This window comes from Moschus berezovskii, chromosome 6 (assembly GCF_049115385.1).
Source record: "Moschus berezovskii isolate FMDL1 chromosome 6, NW_MosBer_1.0, whole genome shotgun sequence".
NCBI lineage: Eukaryota > Metazoa > Chordata > Mammalia > Artiodactyla > Moschidae > Moschus > Moschus berezovskii.
In genome coordinates, this window is record NC_142465.1 from 75,969,719 (window position 1) to 75,997,655 (window position 27,937).

Here is a 27,937-nt window from a genome sequence, read left to right on the forward strand (position 1 = left end):
GGACCTGCTGCTTTTGTTCTCTTTCCAGCCACTTGATGGCTGCAGGGCCCGTTTGCTTTGCAGGAGAAGATCTCAGTGCTGGACTCTGACCCTGCAACAAGGGGATGGTTGTATCTTCCCAGCCTTGTGCTTGGCTTCCCTCGTGGTGGCTGGATTTGGAGTCACAGGGGACTTTGTGTCAATGTTCTTGCTTTTCTCCCCACTCTCCAGGGTTACATGGGGCACGCCTGCTCGGGGATCTATTTGTGTCTCTGAGCCATAAGGCCTGGAATGAGCTGAAGTGCTCTCAGAGCTGGCTCTCTCATCTCCTTGCTAAGTCCCCTTGAGGCACTGAGGCTACTGACCATGAATTTACAGAAGGGAAAGTAGATTCCAGGCCTGAGCAGCCCCACTCCCATGGCAGGCTCCTCCAGGAATGGCCCATGAGGCCTGGGACTGAGCAGAGCCTGGGAGATAATGACCTGCTGGAGACATCTGCGAGCAGCCTGCGAGGCCCGGGGAAAGGCTGGGCTTACGTTCTGGAAAGGTGGTGGAGAAAAGGGCCACGACTGTCCCTTGAATGCCCGCTGTGGGAAGGCCGTCCCTCCCCCAGACCAGGTGGTGCAGCTGAGCCAGGGAACGAGCACAACCCTTGAGACTGGAGAGCACAGGTGGGCACCCACCTTGGGGGCAGCACCTGGGACTGGCGGGAAGGGAAGGAGACCAATATTTCCAGTGCACTCCCTGCCACTGAAGATCCCTTTCTCATCAGCCTCTGGCTTGGCGCATTACCTCCAATCTACAGCTGAAGAAGCTCAGACAGGGTAGTTAACCTGTGTAACACAGCTTGGAAGGGGGCAGGACCACTCACGTTAGTTCATGCCGCCTCCTCAGCTGAGAGCCCTCAACGAGGAGTCCCAGGAGGGCGGGAACCGTGTTACGTCCCTCCCCTGAGTCTCAGTCCGTGTTACTGAAGCACGGTGGTCCCACTTCACTCTCTCGGGGCAGAGACGAGACACGGGAGTATCTAATTACAGTGCTGCTGCTTTCTGGGTCATAGTGATGGGTTCCATGATACTCATGGGACTTAAGTCAGGCCTATCAGTGAATAAGGCTCAATTCCAGGCGTTGATTGAAATGGTTGGGAAAGACATCTTCTTTCTGCTGGACTTGACACAGTTAAGATGTAAGCCTGGAGCCACTTTGGATCACTATACGAGTGAGCTGACCAGAATGAAGCCAACATGGAAGAAAGCTGAACTAAAGTTGGCAGTGAAAGTGAAAGTCGCTCAGTGTCCGACTGTTTGTGACCCCATGGACTGTAGCCCTCCAGGCTCCTCTGCCCATGGAATTCTCTAGGCAAGAATACTGGAGTGGGTGGGTAGAACAAGTTCTAAAGTCCTACCTGGAGCTGCATCTCTGAAGTTTTCATTGCCACAAGCCAGTAAATCCCCTTTGGCTCCAACTAATCCATTTTCTGAAACTTGCAACTGATACAGAGTTCTTAAAGGGAAGGGTTGGGTCTTCTCGTCTGGACCTCTTTAGTGCTCAGCATACATGGCATGCAGTAGGTGCTCAATACATGTTCACGGAACAGACCTTTCTGACCCCATAGCCCATGCCTTGCCCACTGTCACTGAAGCACTGAAGGCTTCAAGCAGAGGCCACTGGGCCCTCAGCAGGGGGTGCGCGTGTGCTGCTGGCCTCAAAAGCAAGTGGCCGGCCCTTCTCCAGGTGAAGACGGCTCACAGATGTTGTTTAAAGGGAGGGGCTTTCAGCCAGTGTGCCTCTCTGCCGCATTCATGATTCACAGGAAATTGACCTCTCCCTCCTCATGCTGAGACGAATACATCCGAGAGAGGAGTGGACACTCCGGGTGGGAGCCCTGGTACCCTAACGGGATACTTCCATACAGCTGTCAAGAGCAGAAGAGACTGGTGAGGACTTCCTGCTCTCTTCCTGCAGCAACTGGCAGGGCCACAAAGACCCCTGGACTTGGAGTCAAGATGTCAAGGTTTTAGTTTTATCTCTGCCATTGATCAGTTCTGTGACTTGGACAAGCCATGCTCCCTCTCTGAACCATCTTCCCCATCGGTAAAATGGAGTTACTGTAAAACATGCCGTGAAGGCTATTATGGGCATTAAAGCAGATCATGCCTAGGAAAGTGCTCTGTGGGTGGTGAGACGCTGGCCAAAGTGTGAGACGGAATTCATTACAGGATCCTTGCTGTATCCCTGTCTACCTCCCCCTGTGGCTAGTACCCCTCCCTAAGCACCTCCGTCACCTCTTACCTCTCTGTCATGGCCACCTGCTCCAGCATGGCAGAGCCTGTGTTGGCCTTCCAGTTTCCAGAGATGGAGGTTCTCCTGTACCAGAACAAACAACACAGTGAGGGCAGTAGGGATGCTTGTCATTGATCTGCTTTCCTTTTTTGCTTTGGCTGTTTGGTGGCTCTGATTCAAATATCTAGCTTACATTGTTCTAAGTCGCTTCAGTCATGTTGGACTCTTTGCTGTCCTATGGACTGTAGCCTGCCAGGCTCCTATGTCTATGGGACTCTTCAGGCAAGAATACTAGAGTGGGTTGCAATGTCCTTCTCCAGGGGATCTTCCTGAACCAGAGATCTTCCTGACCCATGTCTCTTATGCCTCCTGCATTGGCAGGTGGGCTCCTTACCATGAGCGTCACCTGGGAAGCCCACTATGATGTTCATTCTTAGATACACATCCTGTCTTCAGATTTATTTTTTGTGTTTTTATTTCCCTTATGTTGATTGTCTTATTTCTTGGGTCTTATGTATCTTTTCCTAAGCCACCTTTGAAATGTAAAATTGAATTTAATGAATCCCTACACTATCAGATTAAATCTTTCAAATGGCCTCCTGTTTTTTTAAAAGAACTAGGGTAGTATAGCCCCTGGTGACTCTGGAATCTTTCTTGAGCACTAAAATGTAGGAAAAATAACCAATGGGGAGAAGTGACTGCCTTTTCATGGTGCAGAGCAGGAAGGCCTTCTGCCTCATCACCCTCTCACCCTTGCCTTTTCTGCTCCAGCAACAACTGACCTCCCTTTGGGTGCTCCAAAGCCTATGGATTTTTTCCTGTGTATAGGCCTCCATACACTTTTCCCCTTTGCCTGATACAGTCTTCATCTCCATCCTTGTCTCCCTAAGTCCTACTCATCTTTCAAGTTTCATCTGAAAATGTGACTTTCTGACATGACACTGCCCCAATAAGAGCCCCCTATACTACATTCTACCAATGTTTAGAAATGCTTGTCTCTGTTGCAATGATTGCTTTAGTGTGCTGACTTCCCTGAGGGCAGGAAGCATGTTTGACTCACCCCTTTGTACCTCTAGCATCCAAGGTTCCTGGCAGGTAGTAGGTTCCAGGTAACAACTTACTAGGTTAAGGGGCTGTGTATGCTAAAGAGAAATAAAAAGTATATCCAGTGGCATATCCGGATTCAGCAAAGACTGAATGGCTTTAAGCAAAATGGAAGTGATAAAGTGATCTGTTTCATGACCAAGGAAAGGCATGTGATTGAGCTTCAAGGGTGAACCAGTGCTATCAAGTGTCTTTCTAAAAGAGAAAATACAATGTATCTGAGGATAGCAGATGCTGAGAACAGGTGGCCAACAGGAGCCATAATGCTTGAAGTGTTGCAGTGACACTGATAAGCTTCAGTTGGTTCAGTTCAGTTCAGTTAAGTTCAACTCAATGCAATTAAATTCAACTTGGCAAACAATCATCAGGCCACCCTATGTCCTGACTACAGGACTAATCTGAGTGTGCAGAGATGACCCCCCTCCTCCAACTGTTCACCACCTTAAAGGGTAGACTAGCCTAAAACCAGAACATAGGCATGGTAGGGTTAGCAGCACACATGAGGTGTGAGGCATTCTGGGGAAACAACTTTTCCGATACTTTATGTGACCCCAGAAGGCAGTGACTGAGGTGTCCCTGGAAGGATGAGCAGGCTATGGTAGAGTGGGGTCTGCATGGTGGGAAGGGAAGGCAAGAACTGACGAGTCAGACAGGTGCGAGTGTGGATCTTGGTTGTAGTGTTTCCTAGTGTAACCACGGACAACATTTCTGAGTATTTTCTCATTAGTAAATAGGAACCCTTTTAGAACCATGCTTATAGGGCATCATGTGGATTAAAGGAAAGATTCTCATAAATCTCTTAGTACAGTGGGTGCTCCTGTTATTTTTCAGTAAGTGCAGAAGAGAAAAGAAGGCATTCTAATGCCAGAAACAGCAGGAGCACAAGCTGGACTGGCCTCCTTCCAGGAAGATAATGGTGGAGAGAGCTGATATTCGGTGAGCGCTTTCTATGTCTGAGACACGGGTCTAAAAGCTTTATAGACACAGGCTTCAGTCTCACAAAACCTAGCGAGATGGACATTATTGTTATCGTCGGTTCCACTGAGTGACAGAAGCCACCAAACCATATCTGAGAAGCTCTGTGCTCTTAACCATGGCTCTCCATGGCAGAGCTGATCACAGGTTTGGGGAAAAAAGTTGATTGGCCCAAACATGATGCAGCTGCTTGAATGTAGGATGGAATGTAGGCTGTGACAATGGAATCCATGTTCATGACACAGGTTTGATGCTGACCCCCTTCTTGAAGAGGGAAGGGGTGAGTGGAAAGGTGCTGACCTAACTCACTTTGGAAATTAGTGGAGATTGGGTGCCTAAGTGCAGAAGAAACCATATGTAAGTCCTATACCATAGTTGTTGGTAAAGTTTTTTCTCATGGGGCTACAGCTTGACACTTCTGCAACTATACACATGTGCTGGGATTGAACAAAGAAGTATGTAGATGGAGGATGGGGGATGTCAGGTTTTTTCCCTGTTGGGAGTGGAAAGTTACACATAAGCAACTTGGGAAGGTTAAAGTGAATCGTGTTGAAAACTGAGTACTAGCTGGAAGTCTGACACATCAATATGAACTGTTTAGCTTTAGCTATAGATGGATATATACAGACAGAAATAATTACAGACGTGTGTGTATGCACGGATTGAGATACACACATTTACTTCCCAGCTCGGTCTGCTGAGAGGACTTAGACACAATCACACTCAGTAGGAACAAGCACAAAGGCCTGAGTGCAGGGCAGGAAGTTGCCCAGAAAGGACGTTGAACGGTCATGGGCGGAGAGGGCATTCTACACGGGTCTGACACGAACCCCTTCCCTCGGACGTGGGCCAATGCAGGGTCCAGGAAACGCCATAACTAATGACAAATTGGAGCTGTCGGGACAGAAAGGCTCAGCATAAAGAATGCGGCAATGAGGTAATCCTCAAGAAGAGAAACTGGGACAAGGTGTCGTCAGTGTCAAGTGGAAACGCTAACAATGAGGAGAGGAGGGAAATGATATCATGAAGGATGGTGGAGGCCTCAGGAATGTAGACCATGCACTAGAATGTTCTCCGACTCAGAGGGGTTATGGGTGTAGGGAGGTGACTTTATCGCCCTGAAGGCATCTGAGAGCAGTGACAGGTCTGGCCTGGCTCTGGGTGGGAGAACGGTTGGCAAGACAGGCCAGAAGTATTCCTTGGCTCCATCCCTTTCCTGGGCATATTTCCTTGTAGGTCAACGGACTGCATTTTCTCCAGTTTTCCAGGCAGTGGCAGACTGGAGTGGTTGCAACTGAAACTATGAGGCCTGCAGAGCCTAAAATGACCATCTGGCCACTTACAGAAAAAAATTGCCAACCTCCAGGCTAAGCAATCCAGGTAGAGCAAAAGTAACCCTAGATAATACAGGAATGGAGATGTATGGCTGTGATCAATACAACCTTACTTACTGAGACAGGTGGAAGCTAGATTTGGCCTGTGGGCTGTGGTTTGCTGACCCTGACCTACAGCACAGCTCCACCACACAGAAGCACATAGAGAGATTTCCCAACTGTCCAGAACCATCTGTTGCAGTCCTCAAAGTGGAACCATGCAGTCAGCACTCCATCCAGGCTTGGAGACCAGGCACTTATTGCCTCTCTGGAGTCTCATCATTTCAAGTGGAACCAGCACTATTCCAAAGTAAGACAGAGAGGCCTTGGAGCAGAAAAGACCGAGCCCTCCATGCAGTTAAGAGTTCCCACTCATCCTTGTAACCACAGCTCCAGCATGAGTCATCATTTGCCTGAACCACCCCTGGAATGAATGTGTGATGAATTATCTGGCATTCATCCCTTTTCTTTTAGTCACATAACCTCTATCTCCACTGGATAATGACCCTGCCTGTGTTGCGTGCTGTCTTGGTGGGACTCTCTATACTGATTGTCTGCCTTCTGATAATCATGTGACCACCATTGGACTAATCAGCACTGTTTCCATAGAATCGTAATCTTGAGTTAAGCCCTGAAAATGATTATGGTAGACTCCCTTCCTAATGGGGTGCCACGAAGATTGTCTATTACTTCTGGCTACCCAGATTCCTGGGGCTGCCCTGAATCCCAATATTTCTGAAATTGGTAATTTGGGGTTAGTTAGTTTTTTTAAGTTTCTGATCATCCATGGGTTTCTAATAAATTCCCTTTAAAAACATTCCACCATATTAGTCAGATGTGGTTTTTACTGCTTGCAGGTGAAGAAATCGGGTGTAATCTCCTACCTGATCTTATTAGTCCCAGAGAAACCCTTTTGCAGCCCATAGCCCCCAGAGCCTTCCTTTCATGGTTACAGGTCAGGTCATGACACTTCTCTGCTCAGAAGGGAAGAGAAGAAAATCCAAAATCCTCAGCAAGGCACTCAAGGCCATCCTTGATGTGTCCCCAAGTGTCCCTTCCATGTATGTCTCCTGTGACATACATCCCCTATATACTTGGAAAGAGGCCAACAGTCTGCATTTCTCTGGGGGAAATGGCCCTCATTTAGGTGGACAGATTTTTGCCCTGGAATAAGCCTTGATGGAACAGCAGACTTCCTCTGTGCTAACTAGAGATGAAGGGAAGTAGAGGAGACAGAAAGGGAAGTTAAGATGTCCCTCCGGGGTCTCTGCCGTGGGACGGAGAGGACGGGGCATGCCACGAATCTTTAGTCTCGGTTCTTCTCACACTCTGCTCCAACCCTCCCTCCCAGCCTCCCAGCCCATGCCCCCGCCCAGGAACTCACATGTAAGCTTTGTAGTTGGATCCAATTTTCTGGATGCGGATGTCATACTTGGAGTCAATGAAGGCCTCGGTGGTGGCATAGGTTTTGGCCATAGCCACCATGCTGGTGATGTCCTGGTAGTCGTGCTGGTTTTCTACTTTGATCTGTTGGGAGGATGAGGGGATAAGTAGCACATATCTGGTGTTCATTGAGCACATACCCTGTGCTGGGACCCAGGGCTGCATATATAGTGACCGTGAGAAGGTCATCTGTCTGGCAGGTGAGGCAGACACAGGATGCAAGTTGCTTCCCAAAGGCAGCATTCCACCTGGGGAAGTCAAGGGAGTCTATATAGGAGGGCTGGGCTCTGAATAGGGGTCAGGAGAGGGAAAGTGATTCTCACATGGACTATGAAGCAGGTACGTTCTCTGGAGAGGATGGAGGATGGAAACGCCAGGGGCAGGAGGAGTTGGGGGGAGGGGGATGGGTCAGTGGTACAGACAGGCCGAGGGGGCAGGAGGGTGGAGATATCTGAAGAGGGTCTTCAGAGAATAGACCATGGTGGGCCTCAACAGCTTTGGCAGGGGCTAGAATGCTAGCTTGAAGGCTCTGGACAGCCACTTGAAGGAGAGGCGTTTAAACAAGAAAGTAGCCACATTTGTGTTTTAGAAAAAGCACTCCTGCACCACTGTGGGGAGCCAGGCAGGGGGTGTGATATGGGAGAGAGAGACCAGTGTGTGTGTGTGTGTGTGTGCGTGTGTGTGCATGGGCAGGTGTGTGCACACAGGCTGTATGTGTGAAGTTTGCGGGGAACGTGTAGAGTGTGTGTGGAATGTGAAGTTTGTGGCATATGTGTGCGGTGTTTGCATGTGTGATACACGTGGTGTGGTGCTTCTGAGTGTGCAGGCAGTGTGGGCATGTATGTGTCTGGAGGGAGTGACACAGCTAGCTCTGTTAGGCCAGAGGCCTGGGGGAGAAACTCACTCATGCTGTTTACTGGGCTGAGGCCAGGGACATGGGGCGTGCCCTGGGGTCAGTGAGAAGTCTCAGGAGAGCTTCCAAGGCCAAGGGCAGGGGACAAGGCCAAGGCTCTGGGAGGGCGATCTCAAGACACACCAGAGGCTGACTCCAGCCCCTGTGCATGGCTGCGTGTCCCCTCCCCTGTCATTCTCACTTGGACAACAGAGGGGTTCCTTGGCCAGCAGTGGGCAGAGGCCAGATCCTCAGGGATGGGTGTGTGGAGCTTGTGTGTGGGGTGGTGCTGTCCTTACAGCCTCTTGCAGCCCTTTCCCACCTGCCCTTCAGGCTCAGCAGTGCCTAGACCACTCCATCCCCCCATATCGATGCCGCCCACATCTGCCCCGACCTCACACTTACAGAACATCTCCTCAGTTCTCCTCTGGGACTCGAAACAGGATTGTGGGGCAGGCAGGATGGGCATTATTTTGACCACTTAACAGATGTGGAAACGGAGATTTCTCTCCTTGCCCAGGGCCAGAGAGCAGCTAAGCATGGAGCTGAGCATGAAACCCAGGCCTCCAAAAGCACAGTGTTCTCCGAACCATCTCAGTGTGTCCACGAGTGCACGCCTGCTCTCCCGTCCAACAGATCGCAAAGAGCTCAGCTCGGTAGACCTCCACTCCTCTCAGCTCTCTACGTGTCCCCGCCTCTGAGACAGCGAGCCTCCCCCCACCGAAGGCCGAAAGCACCCTTTGTTCTAGGTCCCCTAAGGCTCTGACTGAGCCTGGTGGGCTGCCGTCTATGGGGTTGCACAGAGTCGGACAAACTGCTTGCTGTTCCCTCCTTCCTCAGTAATAGGACCCTTAAGTTTTCTCTAGGGATTTGGCCTCAGTCTCCCTTATCTCGGTAGGTGTAGCCAAGTGTCCAAGTCCAGCTAGTGAAAATGTGAGGAGATGTGATGTGAGCAACCTCTGGGTGGTGCTTTTAAGATGAAAGAACGCTTCCCTTTCCCTCTCCCTTCTACCTGGCTGGGATGTTTACATGATGGTGGGAGCTGGTGCAGCCTTCACGGGCCTCAAGATGGAAGCTGCATGTTGAGCATGACTGACTAATAAGGTGGAAGGAACCTGGATTTCTCACACCATGGAGTCCCTAGTCTGCCTTTGACTGTGTATGCTCAGACTCCTATATGAGAGCGAAGTAAACCTAATCTTCTTTAAGCCACTGTTATTTTGGTCTTTGTTAAAGCAGCCAAACTGTATTTCTGCCATGCATTTTCCAGCTCTTGCTCTTCATTGATTCTTTATCTTTTGAATCAACATGATCACAGATCCACTAACCTTGAGTTGTTCCTGCTTTTCAGTACCTCAGTTACCACCACTCTCTCCATCTCAGCATCCTCATTTCCCACTCACTCCCAAACCAACTCTCTTTGGATGCCATTCCCCACCATTCCACCCAAACTGATTTGGCAGAGGTCATTTCTGACCTCCTCATTGGTGAATCCAATCGAGTTTCTTTCGGTCCTCTTGCTGCTTTGACATACCATGGTGTATGAAATCGCTAAACTTCTTGAAATTTGGTTTCACTATTCTCTTCTGGTTCTCTTCCTTTTTCCCCCTGGCAACTTCTTCACAGTCTATAATGCTTCCTCTTACTTCAACTACTCCTTGGGTGGTCATAGTATTTCACCCTCGGCCAACATTTGGGATCTGCTAAGGAGCGTCAGAGTTACTGAAATTAACGAATGGGGCTGGGAGCTTGCAGGGACAGCTTGTTTAATTCAGTTTTGTCAGTGGATGGACCTAGAAAGGACCAGAGCTACTTCCGCACCTCAGTTTCCTAGTAAGCACAACATCCATCACAGCCTGTCTCAGAGATTTCTAGTTGCCCACAGCATCCATTCTCTTTTTCTATAGCTGTGAAATGCCTTAATCTGGGGGTGCATGACCATCCAGAATAAACATGACACTTCCTCATCTCCCTGGCACCTGTGTGTGCTCAGGTACTTAAGGCTGGGTGATCATGTTTTGGTCAACGGGACTTGAGCAGAAGTTGGGTTTGAATTTCCAGGTCTGCCTTAAAAGGGAAGTGTGTGTGTGTGTGTGTGTGTGTGAGGCGGGAAGGCGGAATGCTTTGCCATTCTTTCTTTCCTCATCTAGCTGGCTGGAGGGGCACCATCATATACTTTGTATCTGAAAGGCAACACCCCCGGAAGGAAGGATGGAGGGAGCTGGTTATGTGAGAGGGAAGGTCCTAGCTTGTTTAAGCCATCTTAGGTTTTTGTTACAGAAGCTAAACTTCATCCTTAAGTAAATATTTGTAGAATGCATCATGTATGCATTCATTTAGTCACAGGATAGACAAAAGAGAGCAAAGAGAGAAAGGACAGATGCAATGGTTTAATTAATTAATGGTCATCTCAACCTTCCTTTGTGAACCCTTCTCTCCTAGAGTCGGGTGTTTGGGTGGGGCACTCATCCTGTCCTCTCCAGGACCGAACACGTAACCCAGGTTTCTTATACATGGGCTGGTAATTTTATTCTCAAGTTGTGTGCTGTCTGGGCCCCATTAAACCTTACTCCACCCATGTCTGTCTCCCCATTAGACACGAGCTTCCTGAGGGCAGACAAGGCGTCTTGTTCCCAGATGTAACCCTGCTGTCTGGAATGCTGTGGATGGCCCAGACACGTCTGCTGGGTTGAGTTGAAGAAGGATGGATAAAGATGTGCTTATAACTGGGAAGAGTGCAAAGGGATGGAAGGAAAAATACGGGGTCTTGGAAAAAGGCAAAGAAACTGTGTTTCAGGGAAACTTGTTTATAAAGTAAATTTTCCTGTAAATGCTTAGGCTGGACTCCACACTTAAAAGGTTTACAGCTTCCTAGTGGAGCGCCAGTGGTGCAATCGGTGAGCGTGAGTGCAGTGCTTGGAAGAGGCTCCCGGCTCCCTTCATGAGCTGTGAGAACCTGGCGAAGTCAGGGGCCTTGCGGAGGGGAGCAGGTGGCCTGCTGGGTGGCGCTGGAGGAGCCGCTGGGCTGGTGCTCAGGGCATTAAGGGAGGTGGCGTGAGAAGGTGTTGGGGAAGGGCGGCCATGGGACGGCCACAGCCAGGGGAGGGAGTCTTGGCACTCCGATGTATTTACTAGCTGGAAACCCCTCCAACTGTTCACAGAGACAAGCTGAAAACAGGAAGCTCTAAATGAGCTGTGACTCAAGATTACCCATTTGCTGCTCTGGGGACCTGTGCCCAGTGAATTCCTTGACTCTGAGGACTCACATCCTCGCCCGCCGCCCTGCCCGCTCTTCGGCCCAGCCCTGCCTCTGGCGTCCTCCTTCCCCCGCCTCTCCCCGCTCCCCTCCTCCCGGCCCATCCTTCCCCTCTCCCGAGTCCACTGCCTTCCCCCACACTTTACCTCCTACGTTTAGCATCACCCGTCTCCTCTCTGTCCCCCTGCCCGCTGCACCTTCCTCGGTCACCGCTCACGTCTCCCATCTTTCTCCATCTCTTCCTTTCCCTCGTCTCCCCTTCCCCACGTTCCCGCCCCTCTCAGTGCTGTCTCCCTCCCCCTGCCCTCCCAGCTCTCCTCCTCACTTTCCTCGCTGCACCCCTGTGTGGTTTCTCACACTCTCCTCCTCTCCAGCTTTGTGAACGGCTTCACCTCCCTCGTGTGAGTGTGAGTGTGCGTGTGCTTGCACGTGCGCACATATGTGCAGAGGGAGAGAAACGAGAGAGGAGTCAAGGGACAATTCCGGATCTTCTCAGTGGCTTCATGCAGGCCTAGGATGGGAAACTCATCCTTACAGCCTCAGCAGACTGTGTGCTATTTGCTTGAACACCTCAAGCAATAACAGGGAGCTCACGACTGGGCAAGGCAGCTCATAGCATCTCAGGGAACTTGTCCTACTGTATATTAGACCAAGAGTGCTCGTATGGTTCCAATGACTGATCATACAGGGTAAGTCTCGGCTCTTTGCCTTGAGTCTGGTTTTCATCCACTGGATGCGAGCCACCCAGGTATGCCCAAGTCAGTCTCTTCTTAACCCATCCCAACATGCGAGCAAAATCTCTCAGTCATGTCCAACTCTTTGTGACCCCACGGACTGTAGCCCGCCAGGCTCCTCTGTCCAGGGGATTCTCCAGGCAAGAATTCCAGAGTGGGTTGCCCTGCCCACCTCCAGGGAATCTTCTCAACCCAGGGACTGAACCCGCCTGTCTTATGTCGCCTGCATTGGCAGGTGGATTCTTTACCACCAGCACCACTAAATTAATCGCATAAACCAATGCCTTAAAATAAGTCTATGTGTACCCTTCTTATCGGAGAAGGCAATGGCAACCCACTCCAGTACTCTTGCCTGGAAAATCCCATGGATGGAGGAACCTGGTGGGCTGCCGTCTATGGGGTCGCACAGAGTCGGACACGACTGGAGCGACTTAGCAGCAGCAGCAGCAGCATACCCTCCTTATGGTTTCCATTTCTTTGGAACCCCGATAAACACTCTCTCAGCTAGTGCTGTAGCAAGAAGGCAAAGACGCCGCCTCCCAGAGTGAGCTGTGACAGACACCACTATGGCCAAGAACTGGTAGTTTCACCCACGTTGATATAATAAGGTTGGGCTGTCAGCGATTAGAGACTGTGAGACGGTGATTTCTTAGGAAAAGGTTATGTCAGCCTACCACTCTCCCTTGTGCTATGTCCAGGAGGGGCTTCAGTGGGACACCCACCAAGACTGATATGTCTCTGGTGCTGAATCCTTCCCAGGCTATCCACAGGGAGCATCCTGCTTTTGGTTTCTCCAGGCTGAGGATGTGCATGCTTCCCATGAACCACAGGTGGGCAGTGTGGAGGGAGCAGGGCTGAAGGAGAGATGCTGCCTTTCCACCACCACTGCCCTGGTCCATGCCATCACCATCTCGCACTGGACTGCTGCAGTCATCTCATTTAGAATTCCTCTTGCCTGAGCCAAAACCTCAGACTGATTTCCTCAATCTCTGGGCATGGGCCAAGGCATCAGTATTTTTGGAAGCTCCCCAGGAAAATGTGTGCAGCCCAGGTAAAAAAGCTTCTACGATCTGGTTCCTGGTCATCTCTTTCTCTTGCACTCGGCCCAACTTGTCCCTGCCTCACTGCTTTTGCACTTGCTATTCTCTCTGCTTGAAATCATTTTCCTGGGCACCTTCCCATGGCTGTTTTTTTTCAGAGGCTTTTCCAGCTACTTGATATCAAGCAGCTACTCCTTCCTGCCACTCTGAGAAGTCTCCACTGAATTATTACTATTTTTTCTTATCATCTTTGACTAACTGAAATGACTTATTTGCTAATGTGATTATTGTCTCTCTCCTCCATTAAAATGTAAGCCAAATACTGAATAAAACCAGAGCCTCCTGTGTCTTTCTAGGGAGACAATACGACAAAATGTTGAAGAAGGCAAGCTCAAAGCCCAGCTCCCTCACTTGCTAGCTGTATGACCTTGGGGAAGGTACTTAGCTTCTCTGTGTTTTACTTTCCTTATTAGCAAAATGTGGGTAACTTGTTAATATCCAGTGTGGATGACTTGATTGCTGTTGAGCATCAAAAGAGATACATGTAAATGGTTTAGAAGAACTCTTCATTCATTACAGGTCTTCAACAAATGTTGACTATTATTATCATTCCTTTTTATACCTTGAAACCCAGCATAGTGTATGGCACACAGCAGATGGCTCAATATTTGCTGAAAGAATGAATGAAGAGGCCAGTCATGGGAACAGCTGGGTGAAGGGAATTCAGGCAAAGGGAAAAGGTGGTACAGTGGCCCTAGGGCTGACGCTGCCTGTTGAAAAGAGACTCACAAGTATCAGCAGAAAACGGAGCCTTGAAGTTTTTTTTTGTGGAAGCTGAGGGCTAAGAAGGATTCATGCTTGGAGGAAGGGCAATCCCACTTTCCCTCAGTGGTGAACATGGGGAATGGGACCAAGATCCTTCTTAGAAGATGGTTCAGAATCAACATTGATAGAAATACACATGAGCCATTGAAGCCCATCGCCCTATTCCAATACCCTAGAAAATGTTTCAGGCGAGTATGACCAGAAGCTCACCCCAGCCAAATCCATCTCCATCAGGTTTCTGTCGAAGGCCCAGTTTGGAGCAGGCTCCATCTGCTGTGATGACCGGGGCAAGCTTGTTTTTTTCAAAGATAACTAACTATATGAGGCAATTTACTGAACTGGCTGATTTATTTATGAATAAGCTAAAAGCTAAGCGGGGGGATCTACCAAAAATAATAACTGTAGCTTCAGAACACTTGCTCTGTCGTCTCTCTTTCCGGCAATAATTAGCTGGTTGAGCCAGCTGGATATTCAGGCCACTCCTAGTTCGAGATAATAAAACCATAACCCTGGCACACAAATGCATGCTTGTTTTTCTGTTTTTATAACAGGAAGGCGTGCTTCCAGCTCATTCCAAAGTGGTCTACGCTCATTAAGAAGCTAGTTAGATGGAGTGAGAGAGATGAGCTAAATAATATTTTCCTGCCCAGTAAATATTTCCCAGCCTTGTAGCTCCTTGACTCTCAAGGGTGGGTTCCATGCATACATCATTAAGCCACGCTCACAGAGTTTAGCTCAAAATCATTCCTGAGTTCAGCATCAAAATCTTAAAAGAGTTAAATGGGAGTTACAAAGAACCTAATGCACAAGTCCCCACTTTCTGGATGTACGATGTCCATCTAAGGGATGATTTCACGGCATTCCAAGGCCAAAAGAAGTGCCAACTATTTATGTCCTACCAGCTTAGTCACTGAAATAAACAATGTACATAATATTTTTATTTCATTCATAAATAACTAAAATCACTTACAAACGAGCTGTGTGTGCTTGCTGGGCACTGCATACATTCCCCAACCTTAGAATCAGAACAGATACTTCACCCCCATTTCCTGTTCCATACTGATTCTCATATAGTACTTGCCTTTTAGCAAACCACCACCAAAACCCCAGTTTTGCAAAAATGTGATGTCACTGAAAGGAATACGCTGTGATCTAATGTTGAAACTGTGAACCACCTCGGCTAGTAATTTGCATGATGATTGACTGATGCCGAGAACTGCTGTGTTTCCCCCTGAAAATTTAAGATACACTGCTGCCCTAGGGCCTTGGGTGCAGAGTTTGGGAACTGTGGGCCTAATGTTATTACTTCTGGCACCCTCCCCTAGCAGTGAATAATGAAAGCCTCTAATGCAACGTCCCTGGAGAAGAGCCTGTCTGCTCCTCCTGTGAAATGTGGGTTTGAGAAACCCACGGGGGTGGGATAGCCAATAAACCAGTCTGTACTTTAAATCAGTCCCCACCTTAGGAAAGTTAGAAGGATACTGTGTTTTTAAATGACATAAATTCTATTCCAGATTGATTCATCAAGACCAGTCTCTTAGGGACTTGGGCTAGTTAATGAGAGTAAGCAATTTGGACTAGTCCTTAAACCTATCTGAAATAAAATGTTGTTTAACTACTATATTAAATGGAGAATCAAGGAACAGTCCCTGTCATTGAGGAGTTCACAGTCCATGGGTAAGACCGGTAAGCAGACAATTCAATAGAGGGTGACAGATGCTGCCACACAGGGACCCTGCTGCACCCTGCGGTGGGAGCCAGGGCAGGTTTCCCAGACGGGGTGATGGATTCTACTCTGACTTTCTTCGTTGTGATTATGGAGAAGAGGATGACTTGAAACCCAAGGCTTTTCTTCTCTTTTAAATCTCAGAGTAACAGTTCGAAGTGGGTGTTGGGATGGGACTGTAAATATTCTCATTATTTTTACACGTATTTTTTTTCAAGATACCTATTTCTCCTTGAGCACTAACTATGCCAGGGACTGTACTACACAGTTTATCTACAGCATCTCATTTACTCTTCACAAACAACCCTAGGGGAATCCAGCCATGGTGTACCCTCATGAGCCGTGTCTCTGTAAACAACTATAAATCTGGAAAAAAATAACAAGGCAACTGTGTTAAGGCAGTGGGAACAGGCCTTGCAAGGCTGATCCCTGAGATGAGGGGCATCAGGAGGTGGGCCCCCTGTGCACCCAGACCTTTTCCTCGCCTGCTCTCAGACTCTCTGCATGTGTCCGCAATGCTCCCACACACTGGCCCCTGGCACTTTTTCAACCACCCCAGCTCTTTCCTGCCTTTGGGCTTTTGCATATGCGCTTCTCTCCGAAGGGTCTTCACTCTTGCTTTTACAAGGCGGGCTCATTCTCTTTCCTCAAGTCTGTGCTCACGGGCCACCACCTCAGAAGTTTCTCCAACAGCTCTACCATGTTTTTCTCTCGTAACAACCTGTTGTTCTTCTGCCTATACTGAGTAAAGTTTGCAAGTGTATTTATTTGCTCATTTATACACCATCTGCCTCTCCCACTAGTCCGTGATTCCCATACCCCATGCTAGCACAGCACCTGGCCTGCTGTTGGTGCTCAATAGAGAGCTGATGAATGAAGGAAGGAAGGAAGGGTAGATCAGATTGGCCCCACCTCCTCCCGTGGGAGGTGGGGGAAATGTGCAGAGAATTCCTCCTCCCCTTTTATAAGAGTCACTGAAGCTCAGAGACCACGGAGAGCAGATCTGAGACCTCTTCATGGAAGATGTGGGACTTGCAGACAACACGACCACTCACTCCAGCCTCCCTGTAACCTCCCACTTCACCAGTGAGACTCAGAGAAGCAAAGGACTTGTCCAAGGTGCCCCAGCTAGTAAGTGGAGGGACGGAGACTCGAAACTGGTCTGCTGAGATCAGAACCCCATGATCTGTTCATGACACTGCCCTGCTTTGAAAGCAAAGGATGGAGGCAACTCTTTTCCTTCTATCTTTTTCCTTCCAACCCCCACCCTGTATCTTCACTTGGATCTTTTGCAAACTCTCCTGACAGATAGACTTGAGCTGGCAAAGGGTAGGCCAGGCCTGGGAGTACAATGGGGCAGGTGCCCAGTCTCTTCCTGGAAGGTCTTGGGGAGGACAAACTCTGCCAGCCAAACTCCACAGCCGAGGTGTCCCCCCAGCTGGAATTGTGGCCCAGATGACTCAACCCCAGGGCCTCTTGGACAGGGTTGCCTGTGCCAGGGACCCTGGCATGGCTGAGGCTCAGAGTTGACTCACTGGGCAGGCTGCCACCACCTGAATCACCCCTCCACCTCTGGGTGGAAAGAAGAGGCTGGGGGCTGAGGGGGGCACTGGGCAGGGACTGATTGACCTATCTGGTGAATAAACAATGACTATAACGATGGACCACGACGGCTACTCTTAATGCGCTACTTTAACAGCTGCATATTAACTCACATAGCCTTTGTGACAATCCTATATAGTAAGTACTGTGACTTCCCCATTTCACACATGAAAAGACTGTGGCCCAGCAAGGTTATGTAATTGGCTGCAGGACCTAGAGCTGGCATATGGAAGTGCTGAGATTCCAGCTAAAGTCTGTCTGGCTCCCAAATCCACCCATTCATTTGATAAATATTGAGCCCCTACTGTAAGCCAGGCACTCTTGTGGGCACCAGGGAATACACTGATGGGGTTGGGTGAGCAGTTAGTAAACAAATACATATGTGACATATTAGGTAGGGGAGATGCCTTGCCCAAGCCTACACCACACTCCTAGGGCAGCCCACACCTGATGACTGATTGGGGCAGGAGTTTAATGGCACAACCCCTTGCCATGATTTGGGATAATTCTGAAGGGCCACCTCAGCCCTGGAACTCCTTACGGAGTCAGCTGAGGTCCTTAATGTAACTGAATTCAACTTCTCCCCCACCTAATCCTGTTTCCCTCACTTCCCAAGGCAGTGCTTCCAAGCTCAGACCCCAGTGTGCATCTTGAAGCAAGTCCCCATCTCAGGGTCTGCTCAAAACTTATTCCCCACTTCCTCCAACCTAACAGAACTCCAGTTTTGTCTAGGCATCTACCCACCTTCACCTGACCATGGGCTTCAGGGGGAATTGGTTATTCCCCACACAAGAGGTGAATCCAGACTATATTCAGTCAACCAGAACACGGCACTCTTGTCTCAATGGCCCAGGGCTGGACTCGTGAATAGATCAGCTCAATGAGACGGAAGAGAACATCCCAGAATGCCGCTAGCAGCAGGGGTAAGACCGAGGAAGCTGCCCAAGAGTGAAGCTGGGACTGGGGCCAGCCGGCAGAGACAGAATGCGCCCAGGATCTCAGTGACACTGAGACATTAATCCTTGGTCTTTCAGAGTGTTTAAGCCAGTTTGAGGTGGAATTTTCCATTTCTTGCAGGGTCGACGCATTTACTGGCTACTGGCTGTCTAAGCCAGCTCTGCTGCCCATGAGGCTGTCTGTATCAAGGTGTTCTCGCTGAGGCTCTCGTTGGAGACAGACTTTTTCCCTGGGCCCTGGGGGCTCTCAGTCCTTGTCGTCAGCAGCAGGGTACCTTTCGGTTGGAGGAAAGCTATTAGGGGAGTCTCTTATTTCCAAACTCCTGCAGTTTCTTTCTACATGGAGGGAGCGACATTGCTGGCCCGTCTGCCCCCACTGCTCACTCCTCCTCCTCAGAAGTGACAGATTCAAATCAGAGGGTCTGAAAGAGAAATGGGGCAAACGAAGAAGACTCACCCATTCTTCTCTCCTTTGTCTTTGGGAGCTGTCTTCCCACAACAGCACTAGTCTGCTCCACTTCTCAGATCCTAAGTTTTCTGAGTCAAGCCCAACACAGGGGAGCCTGAGGCAGCCCAGCAAAGTGTGCATTTGATGGACAGGTCTGTCTAATTCTGGAAACCCATTTGCCTGCACAACTAAGCATGTTCTTTAATATCTTTATTCGTACAAATGCATTCGATTTTTCAAACTCCTTACTCTTACTATACCAACACCTCCCACAGTGCCTGCAACATAGCTGACTGGTTGGAAAAGGGTATTCTAGCAGTACAGTTAGGCTTGAGGCTGGTTGAGGACCTTTCATGCTTCTTCCAATCCAGACCCAGGGTGCAATTATCTGACAAAGTGCCCCAGTTGTGTTGAAGAGTCAACTTTTTTGTCCCTTAACACTTAATTTGAAAAGGCATTCATTCAGTGGTTCCTCATAAGAGACCTTCCACAATGAATAGCAAAATAGCACCATTACTAGTGGTTTTATCAAAGTTGCCAGAATCTTCCCTTGACCCAACTGGAACCTCTCTCCTGCCTTTTCCCCCCTTCCCTGTGTGACCTTTGTGGGCTGAAGAGAGGGCAGCAGGCTCCTTGCAGGGCTCATTAACATCTGCCTTTTTCTTGCCTGAAGCCATCCGTAGTAAGGCACCATGTTGGTTGGCTTGGAGAGGTATGACTCACCGTGACATGATCACCCCTCTGTGCGACAGGGCCTGACAGTGAGCCCGTCTCCCCCAGATCTCTGTCTAGCACTCCCCTTTGTCTGGGCTTTCATAGGGAGTGTCTCGACCCTGGACTTGACCGGCTTCGCCTCCCTGTCAGCACTTCTTGGCTAAGCTGCTCCACCCCAGTCTCTTTTCTGCCCAACAGGAGAATAAAGGGAGCCTCAGAGCCTCCCAGGCAGGATCAGATTCCAGATCTGTGTAATGAAAACACACCATGCCAAGCAAACAAAGCAGATGCTCCCTCAGCCAGGCTTATTATTTCAACCTCTCTGTGGACGTTTCACTGCTTCGGGCCATGTCTGCCTGCCAGTCGCCTAGGGTCCCGCCTCCCCCTCCAGGCCATCAGCCTGGGCTTTCATGGCAGAGGCACATGACCAACCAAACCAAAGAAAAGACCACAGAGAGCCAAGAGGCCTGGGCTCCAGTTCCAGCAAGTTGCCTTCCTTCTCTGAACTCCTGGCTTCAAAATTAAGCATGCTAGCTTAGGAGATAAAAGTCACTTGAGGGCAGCATTCTCCACAATAGCCAAGATATGGAAACAACCTAAGTGTTGTCTGTCAGTGCATGAATGGATAAAGAAAATTTGGGGATATACGTGTGTGTATATTATACACATAACATACATATATATGTCTATACATGTATATATGTATATACATATACATAATTGAGCCACAAGAAAGAAGGATACCCTGCCATTTCTGACAACATGGATGGACATTGAGGGCATTATGTTAATGAGACAAATCAGGTAGAAAAAGACAAATACTATATGATCTCATTTATATGTGGATCTGAGAAAACCAATCTCAGAGAAACAGACTATAGAATGGTCGTTACAGGGGCTGGGGGTAGGGGAAATTGGGGAAATATTGTTGAAGGGTATAAGTAGACAACTAGAAGATGAACGAACTCTGGAGATCCGGTGCATGGTAAAGTGACTATAGTCAACATTAGTGTATTTATTTATTTATTTTTTACTGTATTATATATTTCAAAGTCACTAAGACAGCAGGTAGTAAATCTTTTCTTACCACAAAAAAAGAAATGATAACTATGTGACGGGAAAAAGGAAGGTTTTAGCTATGCTATGATGGTAAGCATATTGCAATACATGAATGTATCAAGTCAACATGTATACCTTAAACTTACACAATGTTATGTGTCAATTATATGCTAATTTAAAAAATGAAAATTGAGGTTAAGAGTGAGATCTCTGAAGCCAGACCTCCTGGCTTTGAACTCTGGCTCACCAAATATCAAATATCAAAACCCTCTCTCTTCCAGCTCCCTCAGCGGTAAAGTGGTTATCAGTACCTGACTCAGATGCCCTCTAGGTAAGAAGAAGAAGCTAATCTGTGTCCAGTCCTCAGGCAGTGCTGGCCCGTACCATGCCCTCAACAATTCATCATCACTCTCCTCACTTCTAAGATGCTCACAGTCTGTAAGGGGAGTCAGGTATGCAGCTGAAAGTGCACTAGAGTTGCCAATGGAGCAGCAGAATTCTGCACAGGCACAGTACAGGCACGTTGTCAGGGTCACGCCCACTGAGGGCTCCGGGAGAAGTTTAGGGAACTCTTGAGCTGAATCTAGCGTTGATGAGGCTGACATGGTGTGGGTGATGGCAGAAGAGAGTAAAACTGGCTGCATGTTTGGGGACTGGAGAGGGAGTGGGTGTGAAGAGCCCTGGGTGTGAGGGGAGAGAGAACCCTAGAGGGTTTAGTAGGTTCTGGGGGATCTTGGAGCCTTTATTCATGGATAACATGGAGCCACTGCTGGGTTTTAAGCAGAAGAGGGATGTAACAGTTCTGGGTTTTAATACCCAAGGTCAGCAGACGCTGGAAAATGGATAGGAGGGACCTCCAGGGGGCCTGGTGAACTTTAAGCAGTGATTGCTGCAGCTGAGGCCCGAAGTGGTACAGAACTGACCTGAGATAGAAGGAAGAGAAAGGCAGGGAATGTGTGCGGTGGGTGTGGGAGTCACGGGAGCCAAGCAAGAGAACCACCATGGCTCTGTGTGCCGAGTGCTGACCACATGGTGGCCATTGCTGGGAGCTTCTACACCAGGATGCTGGCCGTACTGCAGTGAGGCCCGGGTAGGGTGGAATAGCTTCAAGGTCACACAGCTGGTGAGCAGGGGAGAAGGATGCCTATCCATAGTCTGGATTCAGTGCTCCTGGCTGTGACTACTGCACATGGCTGTCTCTCTATGGGAATGACTTTTATCCAGCTCCTTCCATGAGCCTGCAATGCAGGAGATCTGGGTTCTATCGCTGGGTTGGGAAGATCCCCTGGAGAAGGGCATGGCAGCTTACTCCAGTATTCTTGCCTGGAGAATCCCATGGACAGAGGAGGGAGCATGGAGGGCTACAGACCATGGGGTTGCAAACAGTCAGACACGAGTGAGCGACTAACACTTTCACTTTCCTATGCGCCAGGCCTTGCCCTAAGTCACCTGCCCAAGGTCATCCAGCTACTAAGTAGCAGAGTTGTGATTCGAACTTAGATGTCTTATCACTATACTGATTTATCTCGGGTGTCACTCTGATTCAGGTGAGACCACAGGAGTGGATTCAAGTGGATGCGATTGTTGAAGGCATTGCTGTCCTGAGAGCCACATGTGTAAATTCTAAATATTCTAGTAGCCACATTAGAAAAGGTAAAAGTAAAAAAGAAAAAAATTAAGGACATATTTTGTTTAACTCAGTGTCTAAAAATATTTATCATTTCCATGTGTAACCTCATTATAAAAATTATGAATGCTTGTGCTTAACTATAAGGACCTTTATGGAGAAGGTATCTAGACATTTTGTAAAGTCGACATATAAAAATAGAATTCAAGATATTTCCTTTACTTTTGTGGCCCTGGTGGCTTATACTTTCTGGGTGTAGAGGCCTCTCTCCCAGTTGTCTGTAGAGTGGTTTTAATAGGGGCAATGCTGAAGAAGGGTTAGGTATATCAATGCCATATCTAATCTTGCTCATGGGCAATTCTGCAGACCATTAAACATGGTATTTAACCCCTCTCTCCACACTCTGCCCTTTTAGGGAGGGTTTGCAAATCTGCTGACTTTCCTAAAGGACTTGGGTGTTGTCTGTCTCCGGCCAGACAGTGGAGGAGGACTCTGAGTGCAGGGATCCTGCCAGGGGATGGTTAGATTCCTTGTCTGCCTGACTCCCTTGGGACACATTGAGATATTAAAGGCCACTGTAAACATTTTTCAAAAAACAAAAGAGAGATTTCTTTTGTGTGGGTTGGGAGGTGACTCCCTGGCAAGGGGTATTACTCACTTCACCAAAGTTAAAGAAGTAAGAGGGCTGTGCTGAGGTTTGGAAAAGCTGAGGTCTTTTTCTTCTAATTCAAACACTTAGTTTTCCTGTTGGGGTTGGATGTGTGCAGGCTTCTCTCCCAAAAGGATGTGCCTTGAAGTAGGGAAGTGGGTGTAACAGGGTGGTGGGGGAAAGCCTTGGTGGAAGAAGATAGGGCAGGGTGCTGAGAAGTTCTGTCCTGGGTATACTGCCTTCAATAATCCTACATTCATTCAGCAAGCAGCTGGGCATCTGGTTAACCCTCTCATTTTGCAGATGAGGCAGCTGACATACAGGGAGGGGCAGATGACTTGCCCACAGATGCTCACAAATCGAGGACTTAGACTGCCAACTCCTCTACCAGTGCACCACAGTGAAGGGTGCATGGCATTGGTTGTCCAAGGGATGACCTATGTTGTTCAGTCGCTAACTTGTGTTTGACTTTGCGACTTCATGGACTGCAGCATGTCAGCATGCAATCCTTATCCTCCACTATCTCCCAGAGTTTGCTCAAGTTCATGTTCATTGAGTCAGCAATGCTAACATTTAACTTTTAACACTTAGTTATTTATTTCAAAGTGTGTTAGGAAAAACTGGTCCATGAAACTCATAATCTATGACGGGATATAGAATGTCATTTAAAAGTACATTTACTTAAGCAAACAGAAAGGTAGCATGTATGTATGTATGTGTGTGTATTGTTTTTTAAAATGTTGGAAAATAACCAAATAGGTGACCTGTAGGCTTGTTATAAATCATGACTACAGTCCACACCACCTTTCGGGCTTATGGTGCTGCAGGGTGAAGCCTGAGGAGGCCTTTCTAGGCTCTCCTAGAATTGGGCATTTTCAGCCTGAGAAGCAGTCGCCCCTTTAATCCCCAGGGTTCCCTTTCCTTCACCTCATCTTTTGATTCTCTTTCTTTGCAGTCTCTCCCTTCCCTTTGTGTCCTTCTGCTCCCCACACCCAGAATAGCCATTAGGCAGTGGGAATGGCTTTCCCATGCTGATCTGTGAGCTCTCCCCACCCCAGGAGCTGGGATTCATACAGGACCCTTGCTGCTGGGGGCCAGAGTCTGGGTTTTTTTTCTCATCCTGTCTCCAGGAAATTTCAAGCTAACTGTATCTATTTGCCTTCTTACCAGAGCTGCCTACCTGTAAAAAAAAACCTCAGCTTAAAATATTAATGGTTCAGTTCAGTTCAGTTCAGTCACTCAGTCGTGTCCGACTCTTTGCGACCCCATGAATCAGCACGCCAGGCCTCCCTGTCCATCACCAACTCCTGGAGTTCACTCAAAAGCATGTCCATCGAGTCGGTGATGCCATCCAGCCATCTCATTCTCTGTCATCCCCTTCTCCTCCTGCCACCAATCCCTCCCAGCATCAGAATCTTTTCCAATGAGTCAACTCTTTGCATGAGGTGGCCAAAGAATTGGAGTTTCAGCTTTAGCATCAGTCCTTCCAATGAACACCCAGGACTGATTTTCTTTAGGATGGATGGGTTGGATCTCCTTGCAGTCCAAGGGACTCTCAAGAGTCTTCTCCAACACCACAGTTCAAAAGCATCAATTCTTCGGTGCTCAGCTTTCTTCACAGTCCAACTCTCACATCCATACATGACCACGGGAAAAACCATAGCCTTGACTAGATGGACCTTTGTTGGCAAAGTAATTAACAGTGGATAAACACATCACCAGCAGCCCCCTCCTACAACCCCTGGTCTATGACAATGGTACATTATAGGCCTTGGGATATGCCTAAATCATAACTAAAATACAAAATCAAAAGACTGTGAAGCTACGATGAGACATCATTATCACCCAAAGCCTACAGTTAAATTAGCATCACTCTATAGGTTTTAACAAACGTATAATGACACACATCCACCATCACAGAATCAAACAGGATACTTTCACTGCCATAAAACTGTTCTCTGCCTGCTCTGCCCTCCCCTTTAGCCTTTGGTAATCATTGATCTTTGTATTTTCTCCACAATTTTCCCTTTTACATATATTTGAAATCATACAATGTGTAGCCTTTTTGGATAGGATTCTTTCTCTTAGTAATATGCATTTATATTTCTTTTCATGGCTTCATAGTTCATTTCTTTTCAGCACTGAATAAAGTTCACCAATTGTAAAAAAGGTACCACACCAATGAGGGATGTTGAAATGGGGGAGGCTATGCAGGTAAGCACTGGAAAAGACTCTGATGCGGGGAAAGGTTGGGGGCAGTAGGAGAAGGGGACGACGGAGAATGAGATGGCTGGATGGCATCACCGACTCTGTGGACATGAGTTTGAGTGTACTCCGGGAGTTGGTGATGGACAGGGAGGCCTGGCGTGCTGTGATTCATGGGGTCGTGGAGAGTCGGACACGACTGAGCGACTGAACTGAACTGAACTGAACTGATGCAGGTAAGGCAATGGCAAGCCACTCCAGTACTATTGCCTAGAAAATCCCATGGATGGAGGAGCCTGGTAGGCTGCAGTCCACGGGGTCGCTAAGGGTTGGACACGACTGAGAGACTTCACTTTCACACATTGGAGAAGGAAATGGCAACCCACTCCAGTGTTCTTGCCTGGAGAATCCCAGGGACGGGGGAGCCTGGTGGGTTTCCATCTATGGGGTCACACAGAGTCGGACACGACTGAAGTGACTTAGCAGCATGCAGATAAGGGGGGAGTGGGACTATGGGAATCTCTTTACCTTCTGTTCAATTTGGCTGAGAATCTAAAAATGCTCTAAAAAATAAATTCTATTTAGAAAAAAAGGACTATGAAGGGTGGCCATGTTTGTGAACCCACGGGTGGGTTCTATGCTAGGGTTAAGATAAAATAAAAGTTCTCATCTCCTAGTCTTCTTAAGAGTAGTGATCATAGAGAAGTGTCTATGAGATAATAATTTACCATGGATTGAGTGCCTTCTAGCATCAAAATTCTCATGAAAGTAGGGATTCTGATTTGATCTCCACTGTATTCTCAGTGACCAGAACATTGCCTGGCACTTAGTAAGGGCTCAGTTAATGTCTTTTTTTTTTCTTCCTATTTTTTGGCTGCGTCCTGTGGTATGCAGGACCTTAGTTCCCTACCCGGGAATCAAAACTGTGTCCTCTGCGGTGGAAGCACAGTGTCTTAACTGTGCTTAACTGGAATGCCAAGGAAATCCCATTATTAAAATTTGTTGAGAAATTAACAAAAATATCAGGATCTCTGCTAGGTACTGGGGCTCCAATCATATTTCTGCTCTAGGGGTCTGAAACACTGACAAGCTGATGCAGAATGACAGAACAGTAAGACAGTACAGTAAGAGGGAGCTGGGCTAGGTCCGGAGGTGGCTGAAAGGAAGGCAGAGGGGATAGAAGGCTTTAAAGGGGAGAGGCTGCTTCAGTTGGGTCCAGAAGGAGGAGTTCTGAGGGGGTGACATCCAGAAGTATGATTTGAGGTGTGTGAAGTACAGGTAGGTTTGGGAGGACTTAGCTTAAGGTGGGTCCCCTTGCCTGTTCCTGGGGTCACACTCTGGCCATTTCTGACAACAAACCAGGTCCTGAACTTAAGGATACCAACTCCCCTTCCCTATACCCCATTCTAACTGCCCCCACCCCCCGGATCCAGCCCAAGGTCTCGGGGCCTTGTATGCCACTGCAGGTGTCAGTTTTTGGATGATGATCTTCAAGGGGGCTCTATCCAGAAGCACCAACTATGCATGCGGGCTGGAAGTGACAGCATCCTAGAACTGGCTCATACTGAATTATAAGTTGTTATTCAGTCACTAAGTTGTGTCTGACTCTTTGCGACCCCATGGACTGCAGCATGCCAGGCTTCCCTGTCCTTCACCATCTCCTGAAGTTTGCACAAACTCATATTTATTGAGTTGGTGATGTCATCCAACAATCTCATCCTGCTTTCAATCTTTCCCAACATCAGGGTCTTTTCCAATGAGTCGGTGGTTTGCATCAGGTGGCCAAAGTATTGGAGCTTCAGCATCAGTTCTTCCAGTGAATATTCAGGGTTGATTTCCTTTAGGATTGACTGGTTTGATCTTCTTGCTGATCAAGAAACTCCCAAGGATGCAATTGTTAAATATTTAGAAAATTTGTGAGCCAGTTATTAACCATTGTTAGCTTCAAACTGTCCCCAATGGAAGGACTTACACCCTAGAAATTGGCCAACACTACAAATTTGGGCACTTTTTTTCCCCCAGAGACTCAGTTTGCCAGAACACTACTGGTTGGAAGATCACTTTTGCTGACTCTCTTTCAGTGTTCCATGGAAGGATCTGCAGTGTTACAATAATAATTGGATTATTGTTTTGTTAAAACAAAATGTTTAAGAGCTTGATTTTTCAAGCACCCAAAGAGCACACTCAAATATAGGCATTAACTTGGGATTCCTGGGCAATCCTTTTTTGTGCAGTCTTCAGAATAAGGCTTCTCCTTCCAACTTGGTTTATTTAGAGAATAACCTGATACTGAAGAGCAAGAAATCACTAGTGATTTTCTCAAAACCATGCTCCGCAAGGACACAAAATATAAAGGGAGACTGGATGCTGAGGCTGACCAAGTTCATCAGAGTAGCCTCATTGCTCTTCTGGCGGAGTTGTAAAAGTTATAGAGTGAAATGACAGCTAATATAATACTACTTTTATACTCATTACAATTTCAAGTTCTGTAGTATTTCAATGGAAAAAGGAAATTTTTTTTGCCCAGTCAACTTATTTTGCAGAAGATGAATCTGAGAGGGACAAGGTTACTTTGCTTCTGATGGTGCAGCTTCCGGAAAGGGAAGGGAAGGGAAGGGAAGGGAAGGGAGGAAACCTGGAAGGAAGGAAGAGGACTTTCTGAAAGTCAGAATTCCTGGCTCCTCATCTAGTGCCCTTTCCCGTATGAAGGAGGAACATGTCCAGATTTCTTCGCAAACCTTCCTTGACGTTCAATGGAGTGACGTCCTGATAAACCCACCCTAAGTTGCAAATATCGTTAGGTTGAAAATGCATTCAGTGCACCTCACCTAGTGAACATCATTGCCGAGCCTAGCCCACCTTCCATGTGCTCAGCACCTACACTAACTACAGCTGGGCAGGATCACCTAACACAAAGCCTGTCATCAAGCGCTGAATATCTCATGTGACTTGCCGAACACTGTACTGAAAGTGATAGACAGATGGGTGTCTGGGTACAGGACGGTTGTAACTGTGTCTGTTGTTTTCCTTTGTGGTTGTGTGCTGAC

General features: G+C 48.0%; 1 protein-coding gene across 1 annotated transcript in view; it reads right to left on the reverse strand.

The window, feature by feature from the left end:
* The window catches only part of SYN3 (synapsin III), a 446,058-nt gene that overhangs the window by 18,786 nt on the left and 399,335 nt on the right, over window positions 1-27,937 (reverse strand). The window contains exons 7-8 of the mRNA XM_055394942.2: window positions 7,099-7,241; window positions 2,272-2,346 (exon numbers count right to left, since the gene is read on the reverse strand). Of these exons, the coding sequence (XP_055250917.1) occupies window positions 2,272-2,346; window positions 7,099-7,241 (218 nt within the window). The remainder of the gene's footprint in view (window positions 1-2,271; window positions 2,347-7,098; window positions 7,242-27,937) is intronic.